General features: G+C 42.5%; 1 protein-coding gene across 1 annotated transcript in view; it reads left to right on the top strand.

Moving 5' to 3' along the window:
- ABCG5 (ATP binding cassette subfamily G member 5) overlaps positions 1–13,906 on the top strand; it is a 28,503-nt gene extending 14,597 nt beyond the window's left edge. Inside the window, exons 5-13 of the mRNA XM_043468447.1 lie at positions 124–256; positions 2,049–2,188; positions 3,194–3,323; positions 3,793–4,006; positions 4,089–4,294; positions 5,122–5,260; positions 8,661–8,846; positions 12,527–12,639; positions 13,460–13,906. Coding sequence (XP_043324382.1) covers positions 124–256; positions 2,049–2,188; positions 3,194–3,323; positions 3,793–4,006; positions 4,089–4,294; positions 5,122–5,260; positions 8,661–8,846; positions 12,527–12,639; positions 13,460–13,653 — 1,455 coding nt within the window. The 3' untranslated portion in view covers positions 13,654–13,906. The remainder of the gene's footprint in view (positions 1–123; positions 257–2,048; positions 2,189–3,193; positions 3,324–3,792; positions 4,007–4,088; positions 4,295–5,121; positions 5,261–8,660; positions 8,847–12,526; positions 12,640–13,459) is intronic.
- The last annotated feature ends 5,256 nt before the right edge of the window (positions 13,907–19,162 follow it).

Raw genomic sequence — 19,162 nt, 5'->3', positions numbered from 1 at the left:
GTGAGTCTAAAAGTGGCCCAAACACTCAAGAGAAGTGTGTTGCCACTCCCCTGCCATCCTCAGCCTATGAATTGGAACAGCAACCCAGCAGTGACCAGCCTTCCTGGACGTTGTGTCTTACAGGTGGAGGCAGTCATGACAGAGCTGAGTTTGAGCCACGTGGCAGATCAACTGATTGGCAACTACAGCTTTGGGGGAATTTCCCATGGCGAGAGGCGCCGGGTCTCCATTGCAGCCCAGCTCCTCCAGGATCCCAGTAAGTGGGACCCAGAACTGCTACTGGCTGCTGCCTGGCATCTTCCACATGTCTACAGACATTTTCAGCCCTTTCTTCACAAGTCTCCATTTGGAAAGTGGTTTGTGTTGAACTGAAGTCACTGAGGTTTTTCCAAACTGGGAAGCCAGTTTCTTTGGAAATGCTATATAGTTCCTAAGGTGATTCCATCATCCAAGTATAAAACAGCTCTTAGACTTGGAAGCACTGCTTTTCTGTTGATGTTCAATTAAGGTCTTCCTTGAATATGGTCACTGCCCTATCCATCCTCACTTCTTACTATAGTAGTGCCACTGTGTCTGCTCTGGAGAGTCAGTGAGTTTTGGTATGACTAGAAGTATTTATGAAATGGTAGGAATTAAAATAGAACTTTGAGTGATATATGAGAAAGTATGTATACTGGAGGAAGGGCCACCAAGATGAGGTGGCCATCTTTCCTTCCTGCCTTGATCATTTTCCCCAATACCTGGGGAAACTTTGCCACTTCTGTACACTTGGCAGAAGACATAATGTATCTGCATACTTTCTTTGCATTGGGGTGGACCAAGACTGCCTGCTCTTCAGAGCAAATAAGAGGGATGTTCTTAAGAGCCCCCATACTTCTTGGGTAGAAATAAGCTACAAGTAAACCCTCTAAAGCACTCAAATGCCTGCCCCATCTTGGACTTTGTTTCATGGGTCAGAGTTTTTTGCAGTGCGAAAACCCAGTTGGTATTGGAAAGTGCTAGACATGAAATGAGAATGTGTCTTTTTTAAAATTTATTTTATGCAAGTATAGCTGCTTTACAATGTTAATTTATGCTGTACCTCAGAATGGTTCAGTATTACATATATACATTCTTCTTTGTATTCTTTTCCATTGTGATTTATCACAGGATATTGAATATAGTTCCCTGTATTAAACAGGTGGGCCTTGTTGTTTACCCATGCTATATATAATACTTTGTATCTGCTAATTCCAAACTCCTAATCCATCCCTTCCTACATCTCCTCCCCCTTGGCAACCACCAGTCTCTTCTCTATATCTATGGGTCTGTTTCATAGATTACTTCACATTTGTGCCATATTTTAGATTCCACGTATAAGTGATATCACATAGTATTTGTCTTCCTCTGACTTACTTCACTTAATATAATTTCGAGATTTTGTCCTTTCATCCAGCCTCTTCTCAGCCTTTTAGAAACACCTTAGTGCCAGCCGTCAGCCTTTGTTCCCTGTTAGGGTACCCCTGCTGCTGCTGCTAAGTCATTTCAGTCGTGTCTGACTCTGTGCGACCCCACAGACAGCAGCCCACCAGGCTCCTCCGTCCCTGGGATTCTCTAGGCAAGAACACTGGAGTGGGTTGCCATTTCCTTCTCCAATTCATGAAAGTGAAAAGTGAAAGGGAAGCCACTCAGTCGTGTCTGACTTAGCGACCCCATGGACTGCAGCCTACCAGGCTCCTCTATCCATGGGATTTTCCAGGCAAGAGTACTGGAGTGGGGTGCCATTGCCTTCTCCGTTAGGGTACCCGAGATGAAGCCAAAATGGTCCATAGTGCCATGTGGGAGGCCTGATCTGGTTGCTGCCTTGTTCCCCGCAAGGATTGAGGCTGAAATGTGCTCAGAAGCTGGGAGGTGGGCCCTGCCAGCTCAGTTGTTTTCTCTTGGGCTCTGGCTGCATTTGTTTGGATGGGACAAGACAGCTCAGTAAGGAACTATTCAGCTTTCTGAGTCTAGAGCACGGAGCGCAGGCTTGGCAGTGACCCAGATGCTTGGCCTTTCTCTGCCTGCAGAGGTCATGCTGTTTGATGAGCCAACCACCGGTCTGGACTGCATGACTGCAAATCAGATCATCGTGGTCCTAGCAGAGCTGGCTCGCAGGGACCGCATTGTGATCCTCACCATCCACCAGCCCCGCTCTGAGCTCTTCCAGGTGAGGGCGATGTCTCTTGTTCCAGCTCAACTCGTCAGGGGTGGGCATATGTGTGCTGGGCTGAGATCTACTTGCATGCATGCACGCGTGTGTGCTAAGTCACTTCAGTCTTGTCCGACTCTTTGCGACCCCATGCACTGTAGCCCGCCAGGCTCCTCTCTCCATGGGGTTCTCCAGGCCAGAATACTGGAGTGCGTTGCTGTTCCCTCCTCCAGGAGATCTTCCCAACCCAGGGACTGAACCTGCGTCTCTTACATCTACCTTCATTGGCAGGCAGGTTCTTTACCACTAGTGTCAGCAGGAAGCAGGGATCTACCTAAACCAGAGCAATTGAAGCCAATAGCTCTGGATTTGGGAAGGGTGGAGGTTGGGAACTTAGTTCTTTCAGCACCTACCATAGGTCCTGAAACAACTACCATGTTCCAGACAGCTTCTGTACACTAGCTCATTTAATCCACACCACAGCCCCTTGAGGTGGATACCAGTATTTTCACTTTACAGAGGGAAAGAGTGAGACTTAGAAATGATACATAATGGAGCCAACATCACAGTTAATAAAAAGCGGGAACTGGCCTTCATATTCTCCTAATAGTTGGCTTCTAAGTCTGTGTTTTTCCTCTAAATCACATAGATTTCCTATCCAAAAATCTCACCTTAATCTCTCAGGATCCCTTTAGGGAGCTATTATTTGACTTTTATAGATGAAGATCTGAGATGTAAAAGAAAACTTTGTCCAAGGTCTCTCACTTAGGGGCACGGCTGGGACTCAAACCCTGGTTGTCCGGGTCATGAATTGCTTTCTATCCTAGACATGATGCTGGGTGTAAGCTGGGAGGCTGCAGGATCCACAGTGGCAAGCCAGGCTGGAAAGAGTAGGGATGCATTTTGAGTGGCTTGAGTACTCATGAATGGCTGAGACGCTCAAAGGACTGACTGCTTGAGACTTGTTTTCCACAAGGATGAAGTTACCTGATAACACACTGAGACTGTCTGTCGTTCGATCAGCTCTTTGACAAAATCGCCATCCTGAGCTGCGGAGAGCTGGTTTTCTGTGGGACACCAGTGGAAATGCTTGATTTCTTCAGTGGCTGTGGTTACCCTTGTCCTGAACATTCAAACCCTTTTGATTTTTATAGTAAGTTTTTCTTTCACATTCCCGATCATAAATGTTTTTAAAACCTTCTCATCTCAGCTTCCTGCTTAAATGACACCTGTACAAGTGGATTTTATTTCTGCTTTTGTCCTGGTGATTTTACTCTTCAAAATATTAATTTGGCCGAGTCAATTAACTTGCCATAGATGACCTGTCAGAATGAGGTGGGGGATCTCTCTTGAAATGGTACCCTTCTACTTGATCAGAGGAAAACTAGCTGAACTTCAGGATTCTCCCAGACAGGCCTAAGGGGATCCTCATGGCCTTTCTGATAACTTTAAAATATTGAAAAAGATTTTTACAGGTGGGCATTAACAACAGGTATTATTTTGATGAGAGGAAGTATTATGGCTAGAACTCCTAAATCAATGATGAAACATATATTAGCCATTGTGTTTATATATGCATTTAAAAGCACATGTGTTTTTTTGTGTGGCAAAAAAAATTTCAGTGGACCTGACATCAGTGGATACCCAAAGCAAAGAACGGGAAATAGAAACCTACAGAAGAGTCCAGATGATTGAATCTGCCTACAAAGAATCAGCAATGTATCACAAAACCTTGGAGGCTATTGAAAGAACAAAACACCTGAAAACATTACCAAAGATTCCTTTCAAAACCAGAGATTCTCCTGGAGCCCTTTCTAAACTGTGTGTTCTCTTGAGGTAAGAGCCTCACCCCATTTTAGATGGGTAGACATCCACCCATAAAAGAAAAGCAATTGAAATGGGGTTGTCTGGCTTTCAGGAGAGTGATGAGAAACTTACTGAGAAATAAGCTGGCGGTGACGATGCGTCTCACTCAGAATCTGATCATGGGTCTGTTCGTCATTTTCTTCCTTCTACGACTCGGGAAGGATGTGCTGAAGGGTGCCATCCAGGATCGCGTGGGCCTCCTGTACCAGTTTGTGGGTGCCATGCCATACACAGGCATGCTCAACGCTGTGACCCTGTGTGAGTGCCTCGCCCAGGAGGTGTGCCCCCGGGGTGGGGCGGGGCTTCTCTCTCCCTGAATATCTCCTTTCTCCAGCTGGCACCTTGCGAGACTGCACCAACATAAGGGTATTCCTCTGAGCTCAGCCTGGCCCTCTGCAGGTTCTTTCCCTGGGAAAAGGTAACTGGTGAATTGCTAACACCTCAGTGGGAATTCGGTCACCACGCGGATCTCCTTGAGGGTTTCTGAGGATCCAGGTGAAACAGGAAGTTATGAGGAGCTGATGGGGCAGCTGATGGTGGCGGTTTTAGAAGATCAGCCCTGGTGTCCTGTCTTAGCCATGAGGAGGCGAAGCTCACTGGGGCCCGGGTGCCTGGCCAACTTTGCACTGTTGACGTTCTTTATGGAGCCTAATTTAGGACAGCCAGCATATGGTTTTCAAACTCAGTGGGAATCCAGAAGCAATACCTAGGTGCCTGATGTTCTGTGCCAAGACCCTGCACAAAAAGAGGACACAGTGCCTAACATCACTCATTTGTGTCTCTTTTGCATGTGTATTCTTGAATTGGTGACACCCCTCCTCCACTTTAGAGACACGGAAATAAATGATTCTACTGTAATCCTACTGTAGTTTGGGTAGAGTGTATGTTTCTGGGGGGGTGGTGTCCATAGTTTTGTGGATGGCAGTTCCTTCTCTCCGTCACCAGGGGACCCCAGCTGGTCCTCACCACCCAGCGCTGATAGACCTCAAGTTCAGCCTGGGCTAGCACCACCCCCTGCCCTCCCAGCCGCCCCCCCACCAGCTGTGTGGTGACCGGCTCTTCTGAAACCTGCCTTCTGTGCCCAGTCCCCGTGCTGCGTGCGGTCAGCGACCAGGAGAGCCAGGACGGCCTGTACCACAAGTGGCAGATGCTGCTGGCCTACATGCTGCACGTGCTTCCCTTCAGCGTCATTGCCAGCCTCATATGCTGCAGTGTGTGCTACTGGTAAGGAAGAGGGTGTCCAGAGGCCTTCCGTTCTCCCGGGTCATGCCTCCCGTGACCAGTGGGACCAGTGGAGCGAGAGGCCCAGGATAAACCGCTCCTACTAGTACAGAGACCCATGATATGCGATGTGAATAATTATTACGAATCAAGTGAAATACAGGCAGAAGATAAGCAACAGCCTGGTTGGTTTGAGCTCTAAGATGAGGAGTTGGAAAGGCTTGTTGCAGGCTCTTAGATGTCGGTGTCAACCTGGGGAGTGAGAGAGGCAAAGCTGCTTGTTCTGGTTAGCAGGAGGGTGAACTCTCACAGCTGAGGGTGTGGCAGGGACCACGTGGCCCTCCTTGCTGGTCCCGATGAAGCCTCTTTATCCTCTGACACTCAGGAACATGCTGAATCTCTGATCTGTGATGTACACTACAGGCCCAACCCGTCTGTGCATCCTCAGTCACATCTGACTCTTTGTGGGGACTGAAAGCTGGAGTTTCTTGACGCTTAGCAGCATATCAGACCTGAGCTCAGTAGCAAAATCTGATCGGAACCAACATGAGGCTCTTTGTACTTTCCTAAGAGCAACACTTCTGTTTAGTAGAAATACGAATGTGCTTGAATGCAGGTGAAGTCCTGAGCCCTACTTTGGCAAGCATGGTCTATGCAGTATGACACCTTCTGCAAATCTGTAAATTGCCACATTCTAAAACACATCTGCCCCTGAAGTATTTCAGCTGATGGATTGTGGACATAAGCAAATCTCCACATGACTTTAATTCAAGAAAGTGTAAGATTAATATAAGCAATATTAATAAAATATTATTATTATTATAAAAAAAACACTGTGCTGAGGAATATAATGACAATAATAATGACTAACATATTGAGTGCTTGCTTTTATGTCAGGCACTAAGAGGTTTAAATATATCCTTTCAAGTAATCCTGGTGACTATTCTATAATGATGGCATTATTCATTATCCTTGCTTGAAGATGAGAAAGCTGAGGCACCAGTGGGATATGTCTCTTCCCCGTCATTATCCCAGGGAATTACCCAAAGGAGACCAAAGGTCCATTTGGTTGGGCAGGGACAGGGCCTCTTGGAGGCTTTATAAAGAAGAACTTGAGAGATGAGCAACATTTGAACAGATGGAAAAGGAGCAAGGGTATTCCAGGGGAAGAAAGAGAAGGAGCATAAGTTTAGAAGCAAAAACACATGAGACCTTTCCAGAGAAAAGGTTCAGTTGTGCTGTGGGGAAAGGAGAGTTGGAAGGGGTAGTGGAAAATATGACTGATGGCTCTGAAGCCTGGTAGGCGAGGTGCTGAATGCCAGGCTAAGAGGCTGAGTGGCTTATATGTTGGGACATAGTGGAGGATTTCAAACCTCAGGGAGTGACTCATATCTGTTTGACTCAGGAGGGTGAGGTCCACAGCACTCTGGTTGCAGATTGGAGTTAGGGCAGTGACCCTGGCCAGCCCAGTGAGGAGCCTTGGCAACTGTCTGGGAAGGGCAGAGGCCCTGGTGAAGAGAGTATCAGTGGCAACAAAGTGGGGGGGGGGTCACTTTGAGATGTTGGGGAAAGTAGAGTTGAATGAACTAAAATGAAATGGATTTGTTGGGGGGTAAATAAAATCATGGATGATGCCTACATTTTCAGCCTGGGACCATGGGAAAGTGACAACCTCCTTATTGAGTTTGCCAGGAAAGAGAATTGATTTGGTTTTTAACACATTGCATCTGAGATGCTACAGGACACCCAACTGGAGATGTTAGTCTGAGGTTTGGGTGACAGGTTGGTGTGGGGAAAAAAAAAGGCAAGAGGAGTAAGAGTCAAGCCTGGGAACGGATTCTTTAGGAGAGAATGTTAGAAAAGGAGGAAGAAGTCTGAGTATAATATCTTAAGAGGCACATTCAGAGAGTGGGAAGAGGCAACTGACTCAGTGAGAGAGGCAGAGAGGTGGTCACAGGTGGAAGGAGAAGCAGGATCAGGCAGCATCAGAGATGCCAAGAGAGGAGAGAGTTTCAAGGGCATATAATAAACCTGTCAGTACTGCAGATGTTCAAGGAGGTGTATCATAAGATTAAGGAGGTCATTGGTGCTCTTCCAAAAAAGAGCTTTAGCAGAGGGGTGGGGGTGCAAGTCACGTTTACAAGGGAAGAGGGAGTGAGATGGAAGAAGGAGATGCTGTTTGAGAAGCTTGGTGGTATAGGATAGAATGAAGAGGGGAAGTTGCTTAAAAGGTTAGCAGACTCAAGGAATGGTTATTTTACGACACATTAAGTAAGACCATTGAGAAAAACCACTAGATTGAGAGTCGATGAAACTATAGAAAATTGGATAGTTCACAGATCGAGTTTCCAGATTAGACCAGAGACAGGGAAATCAGGTTAACAAAGAACAGTTTTAAGTAACAAGTAACATTTAAATACAAAACCTGGTGAGTGATCAAGATTAAATGGGTGGAGTCACTGGAATTGATCAGGTTACCTAATTAGGAGGCACTGGTGTTGATAAATTATTAAGATTAAAGACCTTGAGGATAATGATGATGGACAGGAGTGCAAAACTGACCCTGGTTCAGAAGCTATGAAAGCATGAAAGCTGAGACATTGCCTTAAAAGTCACGGAGGACTGCACTGGGGCAGAGAAATGATAGTATAAGCAAACTTCGTGATTTGTATAGGAGGAAAGGCAGATGACCTTGAAGAGTGGTAGGGAGGGGTGGATGTTAAAACATGCTAATTCCTGCTCCTTACTCTACAAATGGAAGAAAGAGCAGCCATGTCTGAGGGCTGTTGAGGACATGCTATAACCAGGGACATGTTATTTGGTGAAAGGAATATAAGGGGATATAAGGGTAGCTTGTTTACAAGAAGATGAAGGTCAAATCAGTGGAAGGGTTTGGTAGAATAAGGGCTAATTCCCTCCCCAGAAAAGCGGTGAAGGGTTCTCATACTGGCAATAACCCCAGGATATAGGAATGAGGCTCCAAGAAGCAGGGGCTGAGAACCAGGTTTTGTGAGTCCTTAGCATTAGGGTGGGAGCAGCACTGGCCAGGCAGCATGTGGTTGCTTATGGAGAAGCCTGGACACTTCAGCCCTACTTACTGCAGTGACTTGTGATCATCCTCTAAGTGCTGGTATTTTTCTGGGAGAGCTGAGGAGCTATAAAAAAGAAAAGGGGGCTCAGTTGACTTGGGGCCAGCAGAACAATTCGCAGGACAAAATGGCCTCAAATGCTCACCCTGTTCCAAAAAGGCCTTTCAAAAGGGCGGGGGGGTGGGGGAGCTTGGCTTGCCCTGCAGACTCTTCCCACCCACTAAATACCATGGATTTATTCCTAGAAGGCAACTGTGCAGTTTTTCTTATATGATGACCCTTGGAGAGGAACTAAAGACCTTTTGTTTTTCTAGGACTCTGGCCTTATACCCCGAGGCTGCCAGATTTGGATATTTCTCTGTTGCTCTCTTGGCCCCCCACTTAATTGGTGAATTTCTAAGCCTCGTGCTACTTGGCGTGATCCAAAACCCAAATGTGGTCAACAGCGTGGTGGCCCTGCTCTCCATTGCTGGGGTGCTTATGGGCTCTGGCTTCGTGAGGTAAGATCTAATAATACCAACCGATTTAGATTGGTGTGGTTTGATGTTAATGATCACCTCATAATGATGATTGTAAGGCATTCCAGAGGAGCCTGGTGATACTCTGTCACCTCACAGTCCAGAGTGTCTATAGTGCTTACTAATCAGTATTGCTTAGACTGTGAACTATTTACAGTTCATTTAGTAAAATGTCTTCAGAGTGAGATTCAGGAAATGATGATTTAGGTGTGTTATCAGTATGATTCATATGTCATAAGCCATTATAGCTAAAGGAGAAAAACCAAGCTATCCCGCAGAAGCACAGCCTATTACAGGCTAACTAGCACGCATTCAGTCCATTTCTTCCCCTGGCACTGTTGAGTTTCTATTCCAGCTCTCAATTCCCAGGTATTTTAAGGAACTTAGAATAGTCAGATAAGAAAAGAGCCCACCAGGTAAGAGACTGCTGAAGAAAGTATCAGGACCAGGAGGACATGCACCAAATAAATGTTAACAGTAATTATCTCCGGTGACATTCATTTTAATTTTTCTTTATATTTTCCTCTATTTTGTGAACTTTCTATAATGGATAAGCATTATTTTATAACCAAGAAAAAAATACACATGCACACCTACATATATTTTTAAAAAGTAGTAGTAGGAAGGGTGGAAAATTTTAGGGGGGTGAAAGTGGTCCCTGGTGGGTGATGTGAGTTGAATCTAATAAGCAAACTATGGGTCCCTGAGAAAACGTGAAGACGGCTATTTCTTTGACTTAAAAACCAAACAAAAATGCTACTGAGCAGCTATTATATGTAATCATATTTCTTTGTTTACTTATTTAATTCAGAGCAATCCATGTTCAGGTAAGGAAACTAAGCTCAGACTTGACTTTGTTCTGCTCACACTGTGAAGAGCCTCTCAGGAAGCATGTGGCTCCCTGAAGTCAGAGTCTTCCTCCTACCACTCAGCTGCCAAGTGACCATTGGCAAGTCACTTTTCCATCTTAATTAGTTTCGTTTATAAGATGGAGATAATGATCTCAGCACCCCCTGTCTCAAGGGAACGTGAGACTCGAATGAGGTCATCAGTGTGGAAACACTTCATGAACTGTAGTGACTTATAAAAGGTGAGATATCATTAAACAAAGTGACCTAGGTTTTGGCCAGTTAAGGAGATATTTTTGTACAGTGACACCGTGACATTGTGTTTTTGCCTATGTGGCTTAAGTGGCTTGTTCGCATCTATGAAAAATACACAGGATCCAGTCACCCCAATGGCATGAAATCAAGCCCACAAGTTACAGACCCAGCCTTCAGCAGCATTTCCTCTTTCTTATTTTAATCATTATGTGTTTGGTTTATAGGAAGAGGGGATTGATTGTTCTTAAGAGGGAGGCAGTGGCCAACATTACCAAAATGCTCTCGGGTTCTTTGCAAAACCTCAATATCCCAAGGCTTCACCTGGGTTCCACTCCCATCATTGGGGTGAAACTACTCCTGAAGGCCACATCAATGTCTTAGTCATTTAGTTTATATTTTTCCTTCAACTCATCTTTCCTGACTGACTGCCTACAACATTTGCACTTTTGGCTCCCTCTTCCTTTAAACTCAAGTGGAAATAGCTTTGTTCTTTCTCCTTACAAAAGAATGCAGGTTCTTTGGGGAAAAAATACACACAATGTAGAAACATATTAAGTTATTTACCTGAAGTATCACAGCCCAGAGTTAAATTTTGTTGTGTATTTTGCTAGACTCTTATGTAATCTTTAATTAAAATAAGCTCATACTGTTGTGAAAGAGTAAGGTATGCATGCTCTTTTTCCCCTTGTGGAAGGTCCCCTGTCAATAAATTTGGGTCTGTGGTTCCTCCCTCTTGGATGTATTGTGAGGATTTCCGTGTCATTGCCTGGTTTTCCTCCTGTGTCTTTCACTGATTGATTTGTCCCCCTCTGCGCCTGCACAAAGCCTGCCTACCATTGCCTTGGCAGGACAAGCTGTCTCTGACAGGCCCCTTTGTTAGGTCTCACTGCTCATGTTGCAGTCTTCCTTAGATAGACTGTCAGCATCTTGAGGGCAGCAGCTGTATCTCATTCATCATTACAGCTTGTCTCAGTGGCTGGCCCAAGGCCTTTAACCAATTAGGTTTGCAAAAAATATTTGGACTGAGTAAATAAATGAAGTCTCTTCTTGGACTTACCTGTACACTGGATCAGTGACCAGATCACATTGGTTTTCTTCCCCACTGTCAAATCACAAGTGCATGTGGGGCCTTTGTGTTTGCCCTGTGGGGTGCAGTAGAGGACAAAGACCCACGGTTCCTACCTCCTCACACTCCAGCCAGCTGGGCAGCTGACTTCTCCTGGCCATCATCCTGTTCCAGGCCTTTGTCATCTCGTCCTTGAACTTCTGCTGTAGCCCGCTCCCTTGATTGCTGTTCCTCCTCTGTCCTTATTCTGGTCCATCCTACTTGCCGGTGCCACATTAATACTCTTAAAACACTGATTGACATGTGATCGTTTTCATGGTCCTTCAATGGCAAGCCCCTACAAGGCCCTGAAAACAGCCGGTCATGGCTCCCGTTCTCAACTCACCTCCTCCTGCTCCCAGTTCAGATCCTCTGCTCGAGGCTTTTAGCCCATTCAGTCACACAGGCCTGTGCTCACACTGTCCTGCTGTCCTACTGTCCTTCCTCTTCCCCAGACTCCCATCTGTCCTTTCAGCTAGCTGCCTCTCAATGTGGCTAAGTCAATTTCGTGCCTCAGAACATTGTCAATAACCGAAAGTCATGGAGTTGGGGGATCACTTGGTGAAACCGTAAATACTAAATACAAGAATGTCATGGACCCTTGGTAGGTACTGTTTTTCTATACTTTCTAAGCACAAATGGTTCACCACTGTGTATTTTTACAGTCTTAAGGATATATAATCTATGTCTCCCAACTCCATCATGAGTCCTTAGGGGTAGGGCACTTCTTTTGAATTCCTTAAGCACCCTGAATTAGTGCCTTGCAAACAGAAAGAATTTAATGCATATTTGTTGACTGATAAAAGCTACAGAGTGAACCAAGAAGGACACAAGGCCGGCATGAGGTGTCTCCTGAAGCAGGTTTCACAGTGAGTGTCTGCTGGTTCTCTCCATCCCTTGTGTATGGTTCAGGTCTCACTTCATACTCTAGCACGCTCAAGTCTATTTAACCACAAACATCCTCCTCTAATGTGATGTGTTAACGTTATTTTCTTTTATGTTTATATCAATGGTGCCTAACAATAAAATTAAATACCAGACCATCATCAGGGGTGTGTTAAATTAAGGTTTCTTCTATAGTGGACCACCAAGCTGTGATTAAAAATGATGCAGTGCTATGCTTACTGACTTGAAAGTATATCTGAGATATATGTTTGAAAAAGCAGGTTAGGAAAGAGGATGAGTAGTTTGATTCCATTTATGTAAAATGTTATAAATATATGTGTTACATATATCACCAAAATGTTAACAGCAGTTATTTCTGGGCAATGGTATTTCTCTATACTTCTCAGTGTTGTTTGAACTTTTTGTAGTAAACATAATTTTTATCATGAGAGATGAAAACCTATGTACATTCCTTTTGGGAAACATAGGGTTGCCTTTCTTTTCATTTGGTAGGACTGTTACCAAAGCCTACTGAAGTTTATCTTTCTCTCTTTTTGCTTTTTCTTAAGAAACATACAAGAAATGCCCATTCCTTTTAAAATCCTCGGTTATTTTACATTCCAAAAATATTGCTCTGAGATTCTCGTAGTCAATGAGTTCTATGGACAGAATTTCACTTGTGGTAAGTATTCTATTTTGGAATTTATTTTTACATATTCATTTGAAAACATAATTTCTTGAGGGAAATGTTTTTAACTAAAAAACTATTGTAAAATGTAAAATAGATTTAAAACTTTGTTTTGAAGAGTCTAACATTTTCTCTGATTTTTAAAAAAGTAAGCATTCATCAAGCTAATCACTTGTCAAAGGTCAGCAGCTTAGGGGCATTCTGATGTTTTTAGAAAAGGACAGATTTAACATACACTGAAGTAAACTCTAATATATTCTGGATGAAATCAGTTCCTATACCTACTGAACAGGTTGAAACAGGCTGCAGTGGCTTCCTGTCCCCCCCAGATGTACAGAGTATGTAGCTGAGTGAAGCCATTTTTGGCACAAGTGTTCCCTAATCCCACGAGAGGGCAGTGGGAATACAACAAGGCCCTCCTGGCCACTGGAAATCCCAGGCCACTCTGTGAAGACAACGAAAGAACAAGGCAGAATGTCATAGTTGTTTTAAATCTCTCTAGGTGATAACATTAGTAACCTTGGGATACTCAGTGCTAAGTGATCATAATTTTTTTCAGTACTATTCATTCATTTGGGTAATGGATATATACCCAAAATGGGAACAAACCCATTTCCATCTTGAAGGCTCCCAACACTCACTATTGCTTCATCTAATAATGAATTCTGGGCTCTCTAAAAAGTCCTGTATCTTTATGAAGAAGGGTACTTAGCAGAATACTAAGTATTTGGTAAACTAAGCATTTGGTAAACACATGTGGCTTAAATTATCTTGGAAGTACCATATCTGACACTGTTGATCTTTTCCCTGGCAGGCAACTCAAACGCTTCTGTGTCAACTAACCCAATGTGTACCATCACTCAAGGAGCTCAGTTCATTGAGAGAAACTGCCCAGGTGCAACATCCAGATTCACAGCAAACTTTCTCATTTTGTATTCATTTATCCCAGCTCTTGTCATCCTAGGAATAATTGTTTTTAAAATAAGGGATTACCTCATTAGTAGATAGTAAAGGACACTGCTACGAAATGGAACTTAAGCTCCTAGATATACATGACTGCTTTGAATTTCTGAAGTAAGAATGGCACATGATTCTCAGTAGCACATTGTAAGTCTTTTAACCATTAAGACTCCATCTGTGCCCATCGGATCCATGCAGGCCTGGAATGCTATTCCAACTTGGAGGGACATGTGTTATTTGGAAATTGTGACGGAGCAGGTTCAAAGATGTAAATAATAATTCATAAAGTTATGGGAGACTAGTGTGACTGTTTGTCTTTGTTCTAGACACAGAGAACATAGGTCAAAGATTATGCTTACATTTGATAAAGGACTTGGTAAAAAAGAAAATATTTGAATATTATCAGCTGTAAGTAACAGAAAAAGAGTTGTTTCACTGAAGCAAAGCATCACACAGAATTGGGTAAGAATGGTTTCATAATCATTTCAAAACCCATATTTATGTGTCCGAGTCCAGATAAGTTACCTAGTCACATGGAGAGGATGTTGGATAGATGGCGAGTGAAGACCCCTGACACAGAGCATCCGCTGATTTTATTGAGGGTTAAAAACGAAAAATGGCAGGAATGGGCTGAACTGAAAACAGCACACTAGACAAAAATAGTTTGTTATTTTTCACTGTCAACTTAGTTTACTTACAAAATTAAATGTTACTAGATAAAGTGTATGCATGAACTGAGAAATGACCTTTTTAAGGTTAGAGAGCAGCTGTTATTTAAAGTCCACATAGAAAAGATGCTCAACTGACACAAAATTTACACTAAGAAGAGCAGAGTTACATGCTAGGAATTCATGTTCCTGAATTAAAAGAATGCTGATCAGTACATATTTTTAAGGATCAAATGATGTATATAGATTATTAAAAGTGGGTTCTGGACTAAATGATGGATTACCTTTCTGATCTTCAAGTAATTCATGTACAAGTTTGAAATGAAACTGTCTCCATGTTACCATGGTAACTTTGAATGAGACTATCTTAGAGAGTACATGAACTTACTCAGTTACTGTGACCTAACTTGTAAAGACTGATAAATTATAGTATTTGAAATATCTCACATTATAGTGAGAAAGATCATTTTATTAAGGAAACCATGGTAAAATTCTATTTCTCAGAACAGTATTCAAGAATCTGGAGACATTGGTAAATTACCAAAATAGTACTGTCAATTTTTATAAAAGGTCTTTGACACTGATGATTATGGTATAATAGTTACATAATGCCTTACAGATTATATATGTCACATCAGTTATAGACAGTTCTGGAGAAGATAATCTATTAAAGCAGTTCAAAGAGAGTCCCACAGGAACCTCTTTTGAAATTACTGATTTCAACTTACTAAAGATATGGGTGTACAATCTAAGTGGAAACATTTTTCTACTATTCATATGCAGATGGAATTTCATTCTAGCTCAGAAACATTTGGAAAACTGACATAGCATGTGACTTCAAGCTATTAACTGTTAGTGATACTATCTTAGAAAAACACAATGACTTTCAACATGTGACAGTTTCTCAAGTTAAAAATGGACAGTGATGTGTGAGAAAATCAAATTAAATAATACAAAATCCTGTTTCCACCAAGTCAGTAATATTTCTGAGATCATAACATTCAGTGTTAAAGGGAGCTTTTTCTTTGCAGCACTCAAGAAAGGTGCCTGTCTGTTTCTGTGACTGTAGTTCCTTGGAGACATGGTGAAAATTCTGTTTTCCAGAGGACTGGAACCATATGCACTGACTGTCACTAGTTTAGGAACTTATATTTCATTGCTATAACAGGGTAGTTTGCTCTCCACTCCAATACCACTCAACAATCTTTGTGTTCTTAAGGTTAGTAAATGCTTATTTAAAGCTGGGTGCATGGCATAGTAAAGTTAACGTATTTTATAGTGGAAATGGAAGAACATGGGATAACTTACTTTCCTGTTTAATGACAGCAGTTATGCTTACTCCAACTGAACTTGGCTAGCAGATATGTCTCCAGAAGTTAGAAGGCTTCTTAAGGGCTATCCCACCTTGGAAATGATCTTGGTTATTACCAAGTCATACAGTTTTGGCCTGCTTATTGATAGAATACTTCCTTAAATTTGTCTGTTCTTCAAAAAATTATACTCTAAGTATGTCAGAATCACCAGAGGTACTGATGAAAAATGCAGATTACTAAGCCACATTCCAGACCCACTGATTGAGGATCTCTGGCTGTGGGGATTCAGGAATGTATTTTATTTTTTTTTAAAAAAGATTTATTTCATTTCTTGGCTGTGGTGGGTCTTTGTTGCTGCACATGGGCTTTCTCTAGTTGGGGTGAGCAGGGGCTTCTCCTCATTGTGGTGGGCAGGCTTCTCATTGCAGAGCAGGGGCTCTAGGGCATGTGGGCTCAGTAGTTGTGGCACACAGGTTTAGTTGCTCTGCAGCATGTGGGATCTTGAACCTGTGTCCCTTGCATTGTATGGCAAATTCTTAACCACTGGCCTACCAGGGAAGCCCAGTTTGTTTGTTTGTTTTTAACTGAAGTATAGTTGACTTACAATGTTGTTAGTTTCTGTTGTACAACAAAGTGATTCAGTTGTGTGTGTGTGTATATGCATATATATATTAGATATGGTTTATCACAAGATACTGAATATAGTTCCCTGTACTATACAGTAGGACTTTGTTTTTTATCCACTCCATATACACCAGTTTGCACCTGCTAACCCCAAACTCCCAGCCCACCCCTCACCTACTGCCCTTTCCCCCTTGGCAACTACCAGTCTATTCTCTATATTCCTGATTCTGTTTCTGTTTCATAGATAACTTCATTTGTGTCATATTTTAGATTATACATATAAGTGCTATCATATGGTGTTTGTCTTTCTGACTTGCTCCACTTAGTATGATCATCTCTAGTTGCATCCATGTTGCTGTAAATGGCATTATTTTATTCTTTTTATGGCTGAGTAGTATTCCATTGTATATATGTGCCACTTCTTCTTTATCCATTCATTGTTACTGGACATTTAGGCCATTTCCATATCTTAGTTATTGGGAATACTGCTGCTGTGAACATAGGGCTGCATGTATCTTCCTAATTATAGTTTTGTCTGGGTATATGCTCAGGGGTGGGATTGCTTAATCATATGGGAATTCTGTTTTTTGTTTTCTGAGGAACCTCCATGCTGTTATCCACAATGGCTGCACCAACTTACAGTCCCACCAACAGTGAAGGAAGGTTCCCTTTTATCCACATCCTCTCCAGCATTTGTTATCTGTAGACTTTTTAATGATGGTCATTCTGATAAGTGTGAAATGTTACTTCATTGTTTTGATTTGCATTTCTCTAAAAATTAGCAATATTGAACATCTATTATTTGTAATATTGAGCATCTTACAAGTAGCTGTGAAAAGAAGAGAAGTGAAAAGCAAAGGAGAAAAGGACAGATAGACCCATTTGAATGCAGAGTTCAAAACAATAGCAAGGAGAGATAAGAAAGCCTTCCTCAGTGATCAGTGCAAAGATATAGAGGAAAACAACAGAACTGGAAAGACTAGAGATGTCTTCAAGAAAATTAGAGATACCAAGGGAACATTTTCATGCAAAGATGGGCTCACTAAATGGTATGGACCTAACAGAAGCAGAAGATATTAAGAGGAGGTGGCAAGAATACAAAGAAGAACTGTACAGAAAGATCTTCATGATCCAGATAATCACGATGGTGTGACCACTCACCTAGAGCCAGACATCCTAGAATGTGACATCAAGTGGGCCTTAGGAAGCATCACTACGAACAAAGCTAGTGGAGGTGATGGAATTCCAGTTGAGCTATTTCAAATCCAAAAGATGAGGCTGTGAAAGTGCTGCACTCAATATGCCAGCAAATCTGGGAAACTCAGCAGTGGCCACAGGACTGGAAAAGGTCAGTTTTCATTCCAATCCCAAAGAAAGGCAATGCCAAAGAATGCTCAAACTACTGCACAATTGCACTCATCTCACATGTTAATAAGGTAATGCTCAAAATTCTCCAAGCCAGGCTTCAATAGTATGTAAACCATGAACTTTCAGATGTTCAAGCTGGATTTAGAAAAGGCAGAGGAACCAGAGATCAAATTGCCAACATCCGTTGGGTCATCGAAAAAGCAAGAGAGTTCCAGAAAAACATCTACTTCTGCTTTATTGACTATGCCAAAGCCTTCGACTGTGTCGATCACAACAATGTGGAAAATTCTGAAAGAGATGGGAATACCAAACCATCTGACTTGCCTCCTGAGAAATCTGTGTGCAGGTCAAGAGGCAACAGTTAGAACTGGACATGGAACAACAGACGGGTTCCAAATCAGGAAAGGAGTAGGTCAAGGCTGTATATTGTCACCCTGCTTATTTAACTTCTATGCCCAGTACATCATGAGAAATGCTGGGCTGGATGAAGCATGAGCTGGAATCGAGATTGCCAGGAGAAATATCAATAACCTCAGATATGCAGATGACATCACACTTATAGCAGAAAGCAAAGAAGAACTAAAGAGCCTCTTGAAGAAAGTGAAAGAGAAGAGTGAAAAAGTTGGCTTAAAACTCAACATTCAGAAACTAAGACTGTGGCATCCAGTCCCATCACTTCACACAAATAGATGGGGAAACAGTGGAAACAGTGGCTGACTTTATTTTTTTGAGCTCCAAAATCACTGCAGATGGTGACTGCAGCCATGAAATTATAAGACACTTGCTCCTTGGAAGAAAAGTTATGACCAACCTACACAGCATATTAAAAAGCAGAGACATTACTTTGCCAACAAAGATCCATCTAGTCAATGCTATGGTTTTTCCAGTAGTCATGTATGGATGTGAGAATTGGACTATAAAGAAATTTGAGCCCCGAAGAATTGACGCTTTTGAACTGTGGTGTTGGAGAAGACTCTTGAGAGTCCCTTGGACTGCAAGGAGATCTCCAACCAGTCCATCCTAAAGGAAATCAGTCCTGAATATTCATTGGAAGGACTGATGCTGAAGCTGACTCTCCAATACTTTGGCCACCTGATGCAAACAACTCATTTGAAAAGACGGGATTCTGGGAAAGATTGAAGGCGGGAGGAGAAGCAGACAACAGAGGATGAGATGGTCGGATGGCATCACCGACTCATTGGAACTGAGTTTGAGTAAGCTCTGGGAGTTGGTGATGAACAGGGAAGCCTGGCATGTTGCAGTCCATGGGGTCGCAAAAAGTTGGACATGACTGAGCAACTGAACTGAACTAAGCATCTATTTATATGCCTATTTGCCATCTGTATTTCTTCTTTGGAAAAATGTCTATATTTTCTGCCGATTTTTTTGACTAGGTTGTTTTTTTGTTGTTGTTCAGTTGTGTGAGTTGTTTATATATTTTGGAAATTAGGCCCTTGTTGGTTACATCTGTTGCAAATTTTTCTCCCATCCTGTAGGCTGTTTTTTCATTTTGTTTGTGGTTTCTTTTACTGTTCAAAAGCTTGTAACTTTGATTAGGTCCCATTTGTTTATTTTTGTTTTTAT

This window comes from Cervus canadensis, chromosome 5 (assembly GCF_019320065.1).
Source record: "Cervus canadensis isolate Bull #8, Minnesota chromosome 5, ASM1932006v1, whole genome shotgun sequence".
NCBI lineage: Eukaryota > Metazoa > Chordata > Mammalia > Artiodactyla > Cervidae > Cervus > Cervus canadensis.
Note: the sequence above shows the minus strand (reverse complement) of the source record. Positions and strands in the feature narration are given on the sequence as shown.